This window comes from Colias croceus, chromosome 5, assembly GCF_905220415.1.
Source record: "Colias croceus chromosome 5, ilColCroc2.1".
Taxonomy (NCBI): Eukaryota; Metazoa; Arthropoda; class Insecta; order Lepidoptera; family Pieridae; genus Colias; species Colias croceus.
Genome location: NC_059541.1, coordinates 2,226,520 through 2,245,928, shown reverse-complemented (window position 1 = coordinate 2,245,928; position 19,409 = coordinate 2,226,520). Strand labels below are relative to the sequence as shown.

The following is a 19,409-nucleotide window of genomic DNA, read 5'->3' as shown; positions in this document are numbered from 1 at the left end:
CACTTCTTACTTGTGTACACTAGTACACTAGTACACGCACACATTTTATTTTTATTAAAAAAAAAAACTATAACAAATGTGCGTTATAATAACGTAATACTGATTTATGTTATATACTACCAGTCCAGTACGTACAATCCAGTACGTAAAACTATGTACCTACTGGAATATGATTCACTACAAAAATCATCTTATAATTATTATTTAAGTCATGTTAAAAAAATATATTTCTTAAAGTCTGCAGTAGTAAATCTTGATATTATCTCTTTAGATACTTCTCATAATGTATGAAATAGATTTCTGACAAGGTGATAACTTAATTTAACAAATTAACGCTTAATACTTAATGATAATATAGCAGAATATTTTTACTCTGTGGTCATGAATTCATTTAATTTCAGCACGTCTCCCCTTCCATAAACGCGACAATAAATAAGAGACTCCTTAGATTATGGATTGGTCTCCGCGCGCGCGCTACGACTAGATACCGCTCCACCTAAAAACAATAGCTCCGTGAGTGCGGCAACTCAGTTCTGTAGTGTGTGTAAGGCGATTTGTAAGGACGCTAGTGTGTGTGAAGAATTGTACTGCCAGCTACATAAATTTTACCCCATAAATGGGAAATGGGCTATCTTGGAAAGAAGTTTGAAAAATATTTTTATTTCATTTTGGCCTTGCCGGGAATCGAACCCATGAACATGTGACTCAAATCCACTTGCGATGCCACTATACTATCACAAAGGTTTTTTAAAAGTAAAAAAGCGGTAATAAAAAAAATAACATATAATATATGAGTCAGACAGAAATAAATTATTGTTATTATCATTTTTTTTATAATATGCGTTAGTAATAGTATTGAAAAAAATAACATTATGAATAAAATAAGTTCAAATTAAAAGTGTGTTTTTGGGATATGCAGTACGGCAACACTAAATGGCGTCGTATTTTCGTAAACAACATTTTCAAAGTACAGGTGAAATATTGAATAATACGATTATTCCTGATGGTACGTAATCCCAGTGTCTTTCTTATTATTTGTTGTATTTTTTTTAAACAGTTTTATGGCACAAACAGGCATTTTACTTCAGGTTTTGTCCAAAATCTTTAGAAACTATCGGTACGCCCTCTCTACACAATGCTTGTGACACGACTGGCTCGGGTACGCCGATTTCGGCGTACTTTTAGTTGCCGCATTTTTCGAGTACGCCGGCGGTATCTAGTCGTAGCGCGCGCGGAGACCAATCCTTAATCTAAGAAGAGACTCATTACTCAGAGTGGTTACAGACGGAATACACATATACATTCTATTGTATGCAGATTTTTTACAGGCAACTCTAAATGATTCACATCGAAACATCGCGAGGAAAGTTGCCATACTTATTCTTTATCACCAAGTTGTCTAGAAGAGATCACTTACTGCGACTGCCAGTTGAGCTCTTCTGTGTTAGTCTCGATTAATTGTATCTACTGCATATTTAAGTGTAGTGTTTTGTTTCAGGAAACCAGCACGTTCAAGAACCGACATTGAAAAAAACTGTGTTCGACGACATATTAAATCTGCCAACACGCACTTGCCCATAATCCACCTCTGATCTGTCTTCTGGACCTACAGAGGAAGGCTGCAACCCTGAAATGGGAATAAATATAGCATTATAATTTAAGCTAATACACTTTTGATAAGAATAAAAATCGCTAAAAATTGTAGTATTCTGCTGCTATGCTATGCTATAGCTGTAATAATATATACTGTAATGTGATGATAAACAGTATTGCTTCCTAAGCCAAGCTTTAGTTTGCTCAAATTATCTTTGCAACGAAACACCAAAGAGCTACATTATCCCATCCATAACATCTAGTATTTATGACGTAGTTGTATTCCATTTGGAAAATTACATGTCGCATATTCTGTCAATACATACAAAGGAATTGCACCTCAGTGAGTTCATTGAGCTAGGAAACGAGGAAGGGGATTTGTGAATGCAGCGTAGAATATTGTTGTCTAATAAATTAAAAACATTCATTTTTTATATGGTGACGGTGGATGGCATGCTTTGTAAATTGGGTCAGTGGCGCACGTGCGTCTTAATGTGCGCAAAGTTTCGTGTGATTGATCTGAAGATTTATTTATCTCGGATACGTGTTGAGAAGGCTCTCCTGAAACATAGTAAAAAATATTGTAAGCTGTGGACTCTACATTTCTATATAATTATAACCACGTTCAATGTATTATTTAAGTATTGTAATTTACTTATCTACTCATGTTTTTGTAATGATAGCATTACTATGAATATCCAATTTTTCCTAGACCTATATTATAATAGGCTGTATATCTTATCAGTGTTATACCAGGTTAACTATAAATTATATTATATGTATTAAATATATTTATTTATTTATAACTCGGGTGCATCCGAGACTTGTTGGTAATAAATTTTCGCATTAAATTATTTTAGACTCAAGAAAATTTAAGATAGATTTCAAAAAACGTATACACACATGACAGAAACACATCCTGACACTCGTATATATATAAGTTCGGAATTGAAAATCTTGTAAAATAATTAAATTCTACAATAATCATATTCAGTCAAAAGCCTTTTTATTAAAGCTCTTATTAAACTCTAAACCAAACCCAACAATTCCTAGTACCAATAATCAATATCATATAATTATAACATAGAAAGTTACAAACTTTGACACTCATTTGACCGTTAACAGTTAATACAACCGCGTTAAATACATAATGAGACTAAGTTTGTTTGTTTGTACAACGTCTGCTTCGTGTTGACTTTATCCTGATTGTCGTAATTTTATGCAGGTCTGAAATAATATTTAGTCGTTCTGCGTTGATATGAATTAACATTTTATGAGTGAGCTGTAACTTTAATCCTTATCTGCGAATAGAATGAGGTCAAACGGTATAATTTGTTTTGGGTATAGGTACGTAGAATACGTAAAGTCTAATTTTACATAATAATATACTAACTAAAGCGCCTTATTCACGGTCCATTTGGCTGTACGTCCCGCCAAGGTCATACACGATGCACGACGCAAAACGACAGTGAATAGTATTGACGTACGTCAATAATAACATAATAATAATAATAATTACCCCCCCACGGGACCACCTTGTCGTGGTGGGGGGGGCTTACGGGAAGGCATGATCATTTAATTGATAGTCACTACCAACTTGACTATACCCTGTGAAAAAAAAAAAAAAAAAAAAAAAAAGCAGGTGAGACCCAAAATAGCCACAACATCTCGGCATTACCCTTCTCAACCAACGGTCCCAACTACCCATTTAACATTTGAGATTTTTGAATTTAATATGGAGACTAGATTATCTAAAAGAAAACGTATAGGGTCGCTGCCCGGGGGCGATCGCCGGGGCACACCTGGAGCTGACGCTGGGTGTTTCAGCATGCGAACCGTCAGCGGTGAGGAGCTGAGCAGGCGGGCTTCTACCGATAAAAATACTACAGCCGAACACTACGACGAAAATGACGCACCGACTGACAGAGCGAATACCCCAGAAGAACCATATAGCCCAAGCACAATATCATACACACCTTCCGCATCGTCGTCACCATCTACTACTTGTTTAAATCCGTGTTCCCCCACACCGACTTTGGATGTTGCGCGGGAGGCTAACGCCTTTTTACCTGCGTCCACCAAAGCTGGAAAACCAAGAGTGCGCATGCGATGGAGCAAAGATGTAAACATATTTATCATGCGCACTTACTACTATATAACTAAATTAGAAACAGATTTTACTATATATAGGAAACAACTTCATGAACTTTTCACACAAGAATACCCAGAAATAAACGTGTCAGAGCAAAGAATTTCTGATCAAAGGAGAACTATAGTAAGAAATAAACTACTGGACCAAGAGACGCTGAACCGATTAAAAGAAGAAGTACAAGTGAAACTACAAACAGAAATTCAAAACACAGAAACTAATGAACTGATCGCACCAATATATACCCCGACGGACAATATGATATTATCTACTTACTCGCTATCTCAATCACCCACACAATCTTCACATATATTTACACAAACAGAAAGCACAACACTTACATTAGAAAACGACACCGTAATTCGAACAGATAACAATAATATGACAGAAAATGAACTCGTTCAAGATTTATACGACAAATTTAGAGAAGTACAAACGCAATATTCTGAAATAGACCCAACAGTAAGACCAAAACTGCCTAAACTAAGATATAGTCCTCAACTTGATCAACTTGTAAAAATATTTAACAGCCAGATACTGGGACAGTTTATTAATGATGAGTTACAACTAAAAGATATCCATACAATTATATATTGCACAGCTCTAGTAATATCAGAGAAACTAAACTATAAAATTATCAATAACCGCCAGGACGCCAAATCAAAAAATTATAGGAAACCTCCCTGGGAAATAAGACTAGAAAAGGATATTGAAAAGTTAAGAGCAGATTGTGGCCGCCTTACACAATATATAAATAATAATAGGTCTAAAAAATTAGTTAAAAAAGTAGAAGCTATATTTAAAACAAGACTCACACATACCAGACATGAAAACAATAATAAAAAACCAGAAGAATTCTTAGATACTCTTAAACAAAAGCTAGCACTTAAAGTTCATAGATTAAAAAGATATAAAAAAGCACAACAGAGAAAGAATGACAATAAGATGTTTGCAACAAATGAAAAACAATTTTATAGAAACTTGCAGAAGCCGAAAACAGGTATACACAGAGAAGATAATCAAAATATACCCACAGTACAACAGTTAGAAGATTTTTGGGCGGGTATTTGGGAGCAGCAAGTGGAACATAATGACAAAGCTGATTGGATAAGTGAAGAAACAGAAAAATGGAGTTCAATAGAAGAAATGGAGTTTGTCGAAATTACTGAAGCCGATATTAGAAACATAACAGCTAGATTACACAATTGGAAGTCACCCGGTGTAGATAGAATTCATAATTACTGGTATAAAAAACTTATCGTCTTGCACAAATCATTAGCTAAAAATTTAAGTGATATTATAAAAGGACATCAGAATATACCCGAATTTATTACAACTGGAATAACATATATGCTCCCGAAAACAGACTATTCCCCGTTACCTTCTCAGTACAGACCTATCACCTGCTTGCCAACAATTTATAAAATATTGACATCAGCTATTACAGTAAAAATCAATTCGCATATCGAACGCTACAACATTATAGCAGAAGAGCAAAAGGGCTGTAGGCGGGGTCACATGGGATGTAAGGAACAGCTTATTATAGATTCTACAATTCATAAACATGCAACCACAAAAAATAGAAACTTACACTGTACATATATCGATTATAAAAAAGCTTTTGACAGTATTCCGCACACCTGGTTAATACAAATACTAAAAATGTATAAAGTAAACTCAAAACTGGTAGATTTCTTACAGAACATAATGACACAATGGAAGACCACACTTCATCTCAGCACACATCACATTAATATTTCCACTAGAGAAATATTTATTAGAAAAGGTATATACCAAGGTGATTCCTTGAGTCCCATGTGGTTCTGCCTAGCTTTAAATCCGTTATCACATCTACTACAAAATTCTAAAGCTGGTTATTACTTCAAACGAAACGTAGAAGAAACTGTTATATCGCATCTTATATACATGGACGACATTAAACTTTATGCAAAATCCGACAGAGATATGAAAAAGCTTGTAGATATTACGGCTCGATTTAGTAAAGATATTAAAATGGAATTCGGTTTAGATAAGTGTAAGACATTACATATAATAAAAGGTAAAGTCCGCCCTGGAGACTATGAAATTGAAAACGGAGAAACAATAGCAGCAATTGAACCCACTGACCTCTATAAATATTTAGGATATAAGCAATTAAAAGGACTAGACCACTCAACTATTAAAAAGACTTTAATTACAGAATATAAAAAGAGATTAAGTTTACTTTGTAAAACACAACTTTCAGGCAAGGCTTTAATAAAATCCATTAACACGTACGCAATACCGATATTGACTTATTCATTTGGAATAATTAAGTGGAGTAAAACTAATATAGAAACAATAGAACGTAATACGCGAACGATACTCACAAAATATAACAACTTACATCCTAAATCTGCAATAGAAAGGCTTACTATCAAAAGAGAACATGGAGGCAGGGGCTTAATAGATATCCGACATCTCTGGAAGAAACAAATATCCAAACTAAAAATATTTTTCCAATCTAAATCCCGCACCAGTAGCATACACCAGACCATTCTCCAACACGATCATAAATACACACCACTTAACTTAATTGAAAACACAGATATACCAAATATAGATGCAGATCCTACTAAACGAAAGATCGAAGATTGGCGAAAAAAAGTCTTACATGGGCGACACCCTCATGACCTGGCACAACCACACATAGATACAATAGCATCAAATAAATGGCTTAAAATAGGTAATCTTTTCCCGGAAACCGAAGGATTCATGATAGCAATTCAGGACCAGATAATCAACACAAGAAATTACCGAAAATATATCATCAAAGACCCTACAATAGCAAATGATAAATGCCGCAAATGCAACATTCAATCAGAAACCATACAGCACATTACGGGAGCATGCACAACACTAACACAAACAGACTACACTCACAGACATAATCAGGTAAGCAATATCATTCATCAAAAACTTGCAATCAAACACAAACTCATACACAACACAAACACGCCATACTACAAATACACACCAGAAACTGTCCTAGAAAACGATCATTATAAACTATATTACGACCGCGCCATACTTACAGATAGGACAATTCATTTTAACAGACCGGATATAACTTTACAAGACAAAAGAAATAAAACAACTTACCTCATCGATATAGCAGTTCCAAATACGCATAATATACAAAAAACAATATCTGAAAAAATTAATAAATATAATGATCTAAAAGAAGAAGTAGTACGAATTTGGAGACAAGATAAAGTATACATTGTACCAATAGTTCTTTCTACTACCGGTGTTATTCCCAAACATTTAAAACAAAGTCTAAAACAAATTCATCTAGAAGAAACCGTATTTATTCAACTACAAAAAGCAGTCATACTTAACACATGCAGAATAGTAAGAAGATTCCTCCAAATAGAAGAAAATGACAATACTTGACAGACACACAGACACATATAAATAAATTACAAATGCTGCATTTACTTGGTTTCCGCCCGTAAATGTGGCTGCTACCAGCATTTATGCTGAGATATAAATACGCAAATAAAAAATAATAATTATATGTGACGACCCCATCGCCCACGGTTGGAACAGATATTCCACCCGTGCAATCAGTCAACCCGCAGGACACCTTGTGGCGGGGTGTCGGGGAGTAGCGACCCCGCGGGAACCGAGTGCTCCCGGGGGAGGCCCCTGTCTTCATCTCCGGCTTGCCTTCACCGGCCGGTCGGAGTGAAGCTTGACGAGGACAGGACCCCCACCTCTGGCTTGCCTTAACCGGCCGGCCAGAGTGGAGTCGCGAGAGCTTTTAGCTCGAAGGGTGGATGTGAATCGTAAGTGGCGAGTGGGCACGTGATGCTGGACCCTCAGGGAGCGCGTGATCGGAGTTTAAAGTCCAGGGACGCCTCTCCACCCTTAGCTGCTCACAATATGTTGCCCCCTTGTCGCACTATTGCAGCGACTTATTTCGGGGGCCCATACAGTGAGAGGGCGAGTCACCACCTGCCAACAATTTTTTGCTATATTTTAGTAGAAAGGCAGGTGCCATAGTCTTCCATAGTCCTAAATTCCGGTCCATTAACATCCCTTTCCATAGCCCAGTTTATTTTGTTTCCTTATCTTGCAATAGTCCTACATCGGCCGCGGACTGCCCAGGGCTGTATCTCTATAGTGCAGTCATGGGCAGGCTGCGGCTGGTGTCCCACAACACAGTAAAGTTCTCGAAAGGGCCTCTGCGTGTTGGATCCGTGTCCCCACGTAAGCCTTCCAAAGGACCGGGTACCTTCCTTATGATGGTACCCGTGTATTATGGAATTGAGATACATAATAATTATTAACGTACGTCAATACTATTCACTGTCGTTTGACCGTGAACAAGGCACTTAATGCCCCGCGATTTTACCCACATTGCTCCGCCCCTGTTGGTCATAGGGTGATGATAATATTATATAGCCTATAGTCTTCCTCGATAAATGGGTTATCCAACACCGAAATTATGTTTCAAATCGGACTAGTAGTTCCTGAGATTAGCGCGATCAAACAAACAAACTCTAAAGCTCTATAATATTGGTATAGATTACCTTTACAGAACTGTAACTAAAAGTGATGTGTATCTCTTTAATTTAAAATGTCTATGTCTAATTTATGTTTTCAATCATCTGAATACTTACCTCAAAATTTGCATTTGAGACAGAGTCGGGTTGCCTAACTCATTGTTACTGGAAGATAAGTTTCAGTAGTTTGTATGTTTATTTATTTAAATACCTATAAAACGTAATCCTAGAATTTGTCCTGGAATTCTTATAAAATCAAGTTAATCCATTGACATAAACACACAAACACAGCGACAGTACTTTGGACGTAATGTCTGTGACCTAAATTGGCAATAAACATTAAGTGTTAGTCGTTTGGAAGTAATTAAATTTGTATTCATGGGCTAAAGCTAGGTATTTATTTGTTTTGCTATTTGATTGGTTTAACTTGTATCTAGATTTCTGGATGTAAAGATTATTGCTAGCTGGTTTGACGCGGTTTCGCTCATGTACTTTCAGATTTTTTGTAAGTTGTTTCACATATAAAATTTAAGACATTTTAGGATAAATTATTATGTTTATGTTATTTAATATGCTTTAAAGTATTTTGAATTTACTGTGAAATGAATCATTGAATAAATTTTGCTACATTAAAATTGCTAAAACTAAATTTAGGTAGGTACGTTTATAAGATGTTTGAAACTTTATACCAATATTAATGTGAAAGTAAATAAAATATATTGTAAATGTAGATAGCCTATTCCCTAATTCATTAGACCCTCCATTATCATACCCTTTTTAAATTAAGAAACAGCTGACACCGAATATTGTTTATTACAAAATAAAATTTAAAAGTTAATTATGCTGTCCCAAAAAAATATTTTGGAATAAGAATTAATTAAACATAATTTATTTGCTAAACGTTGGCCCTTCAATTATGCTTTTTTTTTTCAATTTTTTTTTTAAGAAATCTTAAGACAAAGACTATAATATTAGTTACTTTCATTATTAAGCTTATAAAAGTTATTTTGAAAAATTTATGTAATTATGCCTAACATATATTTGTTTTTCTTATACTTTCGTCTGTGGTTTCGTACAATAATTATTGAATATTAAGTGTGTACCTTTTTAAAATTTTACAATTTTAATGGCGGGAAAGGAGCCCGGTAACAAATTGCCTAGAAAGTTTTCTTTGCACAATTTAACCTCTTTCCCTAGAGAAATAATGCTATATCACACTTCAAGTACCTAATTCTCAATTAAGGTAATTGCGTACAAAATGAACAAAAATTTTAAAAATTATAAAGATTTCTTATTAATTAAAACTTCACATTCACAAGGCAATACGAAGATTTCTAATCATAAAATGCAAATCAAAACCTTTGTGCTTATTAAATACAAAAATTTTAAAAGTCAACTAGAGAGCACGTGTTATAAAATCACTTTCAACGAAAATTAGGTGGATGCTAAATCTTCTACATTAACATATTGAAAAGTGAACTCTAGTACGCGGTTATAAAGTTGAAAATGCGTTTTCTACATCGGTTGGTGTTTATTTGTTGTAGTCGCCTATTAATTATTTCATGTATCCCACGCGAGGTGTGAATCCAGGGATGGATTAAACAGCTCAGGAACTGCATTATATTAAGGAAATACATATTATCTTTCTGCATTTTATATTAGGTGTAATTTAACTCTGAATAACGTGTGTTTATTGTTTTATACATAGAATTTAAAAGGTTGATTATATATTATGTATAATTAATCACGCCAAGCTAAAATGTTTTTAAATCCATACTGATATTATAAATGCGAAAGTAACTCTGTCTGTCTGTCTGTTACTCAATCACGCCTGGGCGAAGCCGGGGCGGACCGCTAGTAGTAAATAAAAGCATGGCCACATTGTAGTTTTTTTCAACCAAGTTATTGAAGTGAAATAACTACTCATACAGTGTTAAAATGCATTATGCATATTGGCTTTAAATTATTACAACAAAGGTTTTATTTCACAGTTTCAGGAGTTCCGTATAAATTTAAATTATATCAATTTTTCCAATGGCATATGGGATGCTTCAGAAAAGTCTCTTGTTATCTAATTTTGTTATATTCCAGAACAGTCAAGAATCTATTTAAATTAATGCTGTATATTCACTTACAATTATTAAATATTAATTTATTTTATTTCTGCCTGTTAAATTAATTGTTAAAATTATGTATAGCTACTCTTTTCTTGTCGGTTTCGTAACATGATTATTTTTACGCGGGAGGGGTGTTAACCCAGGCTCGGCCATGTTGAAAGAATGGGGGAAGATCGAGCAGCGAAACGGGCGTACCTGGGACGGCCATCTGGACGTCGTCCGGTTGGGCGTCCTAGGTACCGCTGGAAAGACGAAATCGCCAAAGACCTGCGCACCCTCCAGATCGAAAACTGGCAAGAGATGGCGCAGTATAGAGTAAAATGGAGGCTCTTATTGTCGGAGGCCAAGACTCACTTTGGGTCCCTGCGCCACTCCAGTAAGTAAGTAAGTATGTATAGCTACACTAATATCAGGCTAAGGGAAATAAAGTATGGCAAAAAACTCGCCGTGTTCAAAAACAACGTTTACCTATTCGGTCACCTAAATTGTTTTGTTTCAATACAAAATGTCGTTACGGCTCATTCAATTAAGGGAAGTAACGCGTTGATAAAACATCAGTTAATAAAGTAAAAAGCGTGGTATTACGATTGTCCTACAGTATTCCATTGAATTCTGCCATTTGGTAAATATGTACGTTACTAAAAGCATATGCGATCTACGATTCATATCTTTTGTACTCGTTATTTTCGGTTTCTTTTATGACTATTCCGGTACGAAAGTAAACCGATGGGTACTGAAAACTCTTTGTTTTTTATCGGCTTTTTTCCAAATCACAACTGTTTTGACTAGCCCGTGTACTTCACATTTCTATGGAGAAAAGAGAACATACTTCAGGCCTCTTGAGTATCTAAGTTTTGTGGCAATCTCACTGTGGACAAAGAATAAATATATTATAGATTACCTACAGCAAGACAGAGAGATTGATATTGGTTCATACCAAAACCGGATTTTTAGAAAATCTAAATTATTCATCAAATTTGTATTAGCGCTTATCGTCGTTCACAATTTACTTTTATGTGTCCCGAACTACATGTTTTTTTGGGAATGTAAAGACTTCGTTTATTTCAGTATGTTGGCAATTTTGCGTTTTTCTATTGAATTAGGCAGATTACCTGTTTTTATAATATTCACTACGTTTTATGTTCGAGTCAAGATTTATCACAACCTCGTACATAGAGGGTTATGTGAACAGCCTCACTTTGAAGGAGATAGGTACATACGTATTTATTTTAAATTGCAAGAAAATCTAGCGAAGACTCTTCCAGCGCTGAAAATAATGGTAAGTGCATTTATAAAACTTTATCGAATGTTATTTTATAAAGTACAAAAGCAAAATAATATTATTTTTATTTTCAGATTGCCATTCATCTTGCTTCAGTTTTTGTAGATTCACTGTACTTGCAATACTCGGTCGTGTATCAAATAGTGGTATGGGAAATTTTCATATATAAATACTAGCTGTGACCTGCGGTTTTTCCCGCATTGCTCCGTTCCTATTGGTCTTAGCGTGATGATATTATGTACTAATAACCTATATGTTAATCCAAGTTATCCTCAATGTGTGTGCCAAATTTCATTAAAATCGGTGAAGCAGTTTTTGCGTGAAGGAGAAACAAACAAACATACAAACTTTCGCTGTAATTTTATTATCATAAAGCAAGAAAATTATGCTCCAAATTGGAAACCTTCATCATTTAATACCCATTGCATTGTAATTAAATGTTTTCATATTTTTTACATGTTATAAAAATATACTCAATTAGGTTTCAGATGTAAGGTTTTTATCTATATTTGTTGCATCGATGCGAACCATATATTCGTACTGGGCGGTTTCGTATCCTGTTATTATTCTAGAAATGGCTGCCGATGTTATTGATGATATTAAAATAAATTTGGCGGACAGAATCATTACTAGCACTGGTAATTTAAAAACAATTTTTCTGCTTAAGTTAAGAAAGACACATTTAATGTGAGTTTTTCGCGTTCTTAGAAGACCAGAAGCATGTTACCTATTTTATTCTTAATTAATATATTTAGATCTCCAATTCGGTTCAGTATTTATGCTTACTTCTAGTAAAAAACATACGGATAAACCGGAACAACATTTTTATTATTTTGTTTTCAATGAACTCGTCTGAAAAGCTTATTAGCCTCTCAATTTGCTAGGACATACATATTCGGGTAGGTAATTTACTTTTATTTATAAAAATAAAACTTATAACTAGTAGTATATTAAAACAGAACAGATGGTCACAGGTCTTCGTATTCTCTACGAAAATCAGTTATATTACTTAACTAGCTGTTGCCCGCAACTTCGCTTGCGTGGAAAAGATAAATAAACATGATACAAACTTTCATCCCCTATTTTATCCCCTTGGGGTTAGAATCGATCATAATCCTTCGCCGGGGACGCCTCCGTCCTAACATCTACCTGCGTGCCAAATTTCAGCCCGATCTGTCCAGTGGTTTGGGCTGTACGTTGATAGATCACTAATCACTATATCAGTCACCTTTGAGTTTTATATATTATATAGATTATACCATCATCATAATACTATTTCTTAATTTTCAGATTCTAGAAGAATTGACGAGTTAAATAAGCTATTGCATCTGCTACAGAATCAACCAATCACGTTCAGTCTGTGGCGAGCCATCCCACTGAACGCACGTCTGCCGCTCGGCTTCGTTTCCTTAATCGCTAACTATTTAGTTTGTCTATTACAATTTACACACTTTCAAGCACTTTAATTTACAAATAAATTTGACTGCTTTTGCTGGACTTAAAATTTATTATCCTGTCAGAACTAAGACATTGTTTATGATGACAAAGATCATAAAAGTACAAGTACAATGAAGGTAGCCGTTAAAACTACTACGTTGATACAGAAATTTATTTAGCTTGAGAATTAGCTAGCTATTAAGCTCGAGAAGTTTCGTTACCGTCAGTAGTATTTTTCTTGTGTTCATTTCTGTAGAATTCCAAATGAAGTGAATGCTTTATAACTTAATCTGCCTCTCTTAATTAGACGGATAATAATTTTATTTTATTTCATTAATATAAACAATGTATTTAAAAGAAAACGCATGTAGGTATCACTCGATGAGTGACAATCGTCCACATCCTGTTACCCTCCCTTCTGGGGCGGGTAACAGGATGTGGACGAGGCACCCCTTACTGACCTTCTCTTATGACTGACCGGTTGGCTTGGTGGGTAGTGACCCTGCCTTCTAGGCCAAAGGTCGTGGGTTCGATTCCCACCCGGGGCAAATATTTGTGTGATGAACGAAGATGTTTGCTCCGTGTCTGGGTGTTAATCATTTATCTATATAAGCATTTATTTAAAATTATATATATGTATGTTTATCATCCATCTGGTTTCCATAACACAAGCGAAAGCTTAGTATGCGTGCTGTGTGTGTAAATTGTCCTGAAATTATATAAATTTATTTATTTATAAATCCGCCTTATGTTGGAATGTGGAAGTCGAACACGCTTTGACACGGATTGGGCCATATCATACCGGGAAAGGTATCACAAGCCCACAAAGATCGTTTAGAAATAGTACCGTACGAATGCTACTGTTTCCTGTAAAGAATGAAGGAGTAAGAAGCTTGTTTCCTTATCTTCACCTATCGCAGTCTACTCCCCTGTTTCCGCATTTAATCCTTTTCATATCCCTGAAAAGAGGACAACGCATCATAGAGGCCCTACCTTCGCAACTAATCATGGGCAGAGGCGATCGCTTACTAATAAACAAACAACATTTAACACAACACCTAATTGATAAAATACTACTGTATAAAAATGTTATAAGGCTGGTTGCAGAGATTGACCGACCATCAATGCGTACGTCAGTCGCGCTTGTCATATGTATGGCAATTCATAAAACCGTTCATAGCTAGACCGACCATACGCACGCGTATTGTCATGCGCATTAGTGTCATAGTCATACAATTGTTGATGCGTATCGTCAGGACCGACGGTACGCACTGATGGTCGGTCAAGCTCTGCAAACAGCCTAAGGTTTTCTTTTTAATTATTACGTTCAACCTACACGAGTCACTACAATTTGAAGTATGAAACGCTCATCGTAATGAAACACATTTCATGATAAGCATTGTTTAGAAAATATATTATTTATACATAGACCGTTTATCACAATATGTATTTTTAATTGAATCGACCTGAATACAGAAAGAATGTATTCAAATATCATTATTTGAACGGTCGCCTAACAAAATGAAAGAGAAATTCGTTTGTAAAATACATTCAGTACTGTATACATATAGGGATTCTTTGTGGTTATTATTGTGCTCTGCCGATTTTTAAAAGGTTATTTTTTCATCAAGTACCTGTTTTTTTTCTATACTTCCGCCTCTATTTATACTTGATAGGTATACCTATTTCCAAAAGAATTATATTCCTTCGATCAGCATCGCATGGCGATATACTGAATACATCGCATATATTTGCATTTGAATGTATATTGAAAACAAATACAGCTTAAACTATTACATCTACGACCCTAAGGCCTAAAGGAGCGCACAACGCACCAGCTAATTTTTAACCGACTTCAGGAGGTTATCAATTCGGCCGGTATGTTTTTTTTTATGTATGTACACCGATTACTCCGAGGTTTCTAACCGATTTTCGTGATTCTTTTTTTGTTCGATGCGGGATGGTGTCGAATTGGTCCCATAAAAATTTTATTCGGATAGGCCCAGTAGTTTTTATTTTATGAGCATTTTTGTCTGTATTTGTAAATGTTGCAAGTGCAAGTTTGAAGTCGGTTGTTTTTAACGCAGTTATCTACTTGTTTATTCTATAAAAACGAAAAGATTCATATAATCTTACTAAGACCTTATTCTCTAATCTAACTTACATATACAATCAGCAGTAAATTTTTCATGTATACCTATAGTACGTACAATACAAATTATATATTCCTGATAACTATCCAGTTTTTGTTATCGTCACACAATTTGAAATATGAAACACTCAAAATAATGAAAACATTGTGTAGAAAATGAAATATATATAAATAAACCATACCTCATATAGATTAATCGAATAACCCCAATAGTAAACTGAATTACGACTACTAGAACGCTCGTCTAGCAAAATGAAAGAAAAGTTTGTTTGTAAAATACATTTATTAATGTATTTAAGATTATTCTGTGGTTATTATTGCGCTTTGCCAATTTTTAAAAGATTTCGCTTCATCAAGTACCTTTTTACTGTATACTTATTTGTTTATGTATCCTTTAATGTATATTTTCAACTCGAAGGTAATCCTTTCGTTAACGTTATTACTCGATTTTCCGAATATTTAACGTATTATTTAATTTCATTTTACACTGAGGACAAATACGTTTTAAACTATTATGTTTTCGATCCAAAAGTCGATAGCATGAAACATAGGAAAACTTATTCGAAAATACTACGTTATTTTCTTTTTATTTTGCTTTTCAAGATTTGTATGTATTATAGTTCGTATATTATTATTTCCTTCGTAATAACCGATTTTGATTATATGGGCCATTTGAGTCGAGCTACGCTCAGAATGATTGGTGACTGTGGCCTTTTATCACCTTTGCTTGTAATAGCTCTTTATTTTTGCCGAGTTCGAATTTATACCCATAAAGTGAAAAGGGAATTACAAAATCCAGAAAGTTTCAACGTAAAGGCAGCTATCGAGTCATATGAGAATATTCAGCAACGCTTTGAAGATGTGGGGAAACCGTTGAAACTTATGGTAATAGCGATTTTGTAAAAAGTGATTATTTATTTGTAATTTTTTTCATTACATAAAAATTGTCATTCTTAGTAATTTCACAAAATTTAAGAATAATTTAAGTGGGTGTATTTTTTTTGCAGATGCTCGCTATGTCTGTATTTTGTTTAATCAATATTTTATGTCTACAATATCGTATTATATTGAGTTATTTATATCAAGGTATGTGTAACGTGCAAAGTTCGATCGTTAGTTATTTTTAGCTGTATAGTAAAAAAAAAATCATACATTTTAACACCATAAAGGTACAATTTCGAGACGGGCCGCAGACCGCAAACTGCAACAGCAAACTGCAAGCGACAACACTTGTTTCTATGAACATCTATGAAATTGATTCTAAGCGCGGTGACACTGCTACCTGCAGACGCAACGCGCAGCGATTCATAGATGTTCATAGAAACAATTAGTGTTGTCGCTTGCAGTTTGCGGTCTGCGGCCCGTCTCAGAATTGTACCTTTATCATGAAAATCATGTAACCTACAGAATTGATATTTCTCAAGGAATAATGCTTTACTTTGACCGATATTTTTAGTAGAATCTTAGTCGTTAAGTACAACGAAAATTTTAAAATGTCCGGGGTAATATTATGTCCTCAAGTTAAGTCAGTTCAATTAACGGTGTAACTGACTGGGAATAAGAGGTCATAATACGGCCCCTGGTAACTTGTTTCTTATTGTACACCTCCTCTATATAATATTATAGTAAAATTTACAAAATTTAAAATTATTCACAGGTAAAGAAATAAGTATGGCGATTATTTCCGGCTCAGTATTTCGTATGATAAACTACACATTAATTATATTTTACTGTGGAGGCATATTCGAAATGATTTCAGAGGATATGAATCGCCTACGATTATGTTTGGCGAATAAAATTACATCGGATGCGTGTAAGCTATAAATATAAAATAATATCTTTCGTATGTATAAAATTCCTCTTGAAATAAACCGGCCATTTGCGAGTCTCACTGAGTGCAGCAAGGGTTCCGTATAAATCAGTTTCTTTTTTATAATATGTTATACATTTAAAACTACACCCCTTATGAAGCAAATCATCCGTGGTTTGAGAAAACTTTTGCAAAATAAAGACTTAATTCGAAAAAATAAAAACAGACAAAGTGCGAGTCGGACTTGCGCACCGAGGGTTCCATTAAACGTATTATTTTAATAAGGGCTCCGTTATTTCCTTTTATGGAACCCTAAAAGTACTTTCATTTGTTAAAACACTTATAGTCGTATTGATTTGCAGATGAAAGATATAAAGCTGATATGAAGACGCTGTTACAATATTATGAAGCAAATCCGACACATTTCAGTGTATGGAACATTATCCCGATGAATATGGCCTTTCCCTTGGGATTCCTTTCTCTGAGCATTAACTACTTTATATGCATGTTACAATTTTCGCAAATTATGAAGAATAAATAACCACAAAATTTGCTAAGGATAATCTACAAAAATACTTTTAATTCGATGTGATTGATAGTATGGCAAGTTTTCGTATAAAATAAATTATGTATCGATGCCTCCTAAGTATAATGAGTCAACTGACATTTTAGTAATTTTACAGGAGAGTGATTTGAAGGCAAATCATTTATATTTTAATGAAATCTAATTACTTCGAAACAAAGTAAATGTTTTTTTAATAAAAAATATAAGCTCTTCCTTTCGTATAAAATGAATTTGCTGATTTTTGTTTTTAAATGGCTTTTTTTGTAGATGGCTGGGTATACGCCGGCGGGACTCAACAGTGAAATGGTTTAACTACCAGTTATATTTATGTACGTTGTTCATCAAAATCTATCGTTTACACCAAAATCACATGAAATAATGATTGTCATTTTATTAATTTAATTTTACTTTTGTTTGTTTTCGGGTTTTTATATCTCAATAAATTATAAAATGCTGAAATTATGTCACTTGACTCATTATACTAGGAAATTAATCAGCAATGTTAACATTTGAAACCTCAACGTATACTGGACCAATGTAATTTACTGAGGTTTATTTTTAGGATTTTTTTTACATACCTTTCGATGTGTGGGATTAATAAAAGCTAGGAAGAAGAACGTGAATAAGAAACCAATAACAACTCATTTTGAAGAATCACAATGTATTTTTCGCTATAATTAAGTAGGAATATCTTTTCAACATAATATTTTTAGTTTTTACTAAATGCTACAACGTGAAAAAATCGCTATTAAAAAAATATCAATTGGTAACTTACGTTTAACAAAAATGAAAATTATAGAAATTAATAACGTAATAATCCAGGCATTTCTAATGTTCAAAAGATAGTTATAAGGTTTAACAAATTAAAAATCAGTCGTTAGATCCATTAGAGCATTAGAGTTCGTTGAAATCAAATTATTATAAAATAAATGATACTCTTTAGGAATTACCAGTGTTTTACAAAGATCCATCAAATCTTTGTGCTTATTTTGGTGAATAGGAATGGGTATCTGATAAGCTAAAGAAATATTATCTACGTCAATAATTAACTCTCTTCTATTTCGTGTAGCTTTTGATATCTTTGCACAATCTATCCACTTGTAAGCATCATCTTGGTATCTCGTTTTACAAAATGGTCTATATGGATAATCCACCAGCCTTAAACTAGTTCTTCTGTTGCTTTATTCCAAGGCATTTTTGATCCATCATTGATAGTTTTCCAGTTATTTATAAGTTATAGCTTTGATTTAAAGTCTTTAACTAAATCCTGAGACACTTTAATAACTTTGTATGGATTTCGTCTGTCTTTCAATTATAGCGTGCATACTGTCGCCTTCATTTGGACCCACTAATAGAAATGTACTATGACTAATATCTATAACAAACTTCGAAATAGCTAACATATTATAACACATTAAGGATACAATTCTGTTTCTATTTTGGCCTCCACAGTTGTCTGACTTGACACCATTACCCACCGTGTCTTCTATAAACTTGAAAACACAGCTGGAAATTTCATTAGCGCCTCTCTTTGCTGCCTGTTGATGCCATAAAAAACAATAACCATAATATCATTAATTCATGTCATCAATCATCATAATATCATCGATTCTTGTGTAAATTTTTAAAATTTTCGCGCCCTGTTTGACTGCATTCTGTTAATAATATTAATTTAACATGTTAAAGAACAATTATTACCTAAAATTGCGTGCTTACTTGCCGCCATTCATAGTCTACTGAGCCGATATAAACTT

At 34.2% G+C, this 19,409-nt stretch overlaps 1 protein-coding gene across 1 annotated transcript; it reads left to right on the top strand.

Annotated features, from left to right (window-relative positions):
- Positions 1-3,239: 3,239 nt before the first annotated feature.
- LOC123691877 lies at positions 3,240-10,404 on the top strand. Its single transcript, XM_045636462.1, has 2 exons — positions 3,240-6,676; positions 10,384-10,404. The coding sequence occupies exons 1-2, from the start codon at positions 3,329-3,331 to the stop codon at positions 10,402-10,404; spliced, it is 3,369 nt and encodes a 1,122-aa protein (XP_045492418.1). The 5' UTR covers positions 3,240-3,328.
- Positions 10,405-19,409: the final 9,005 nt, after the last annotated feature.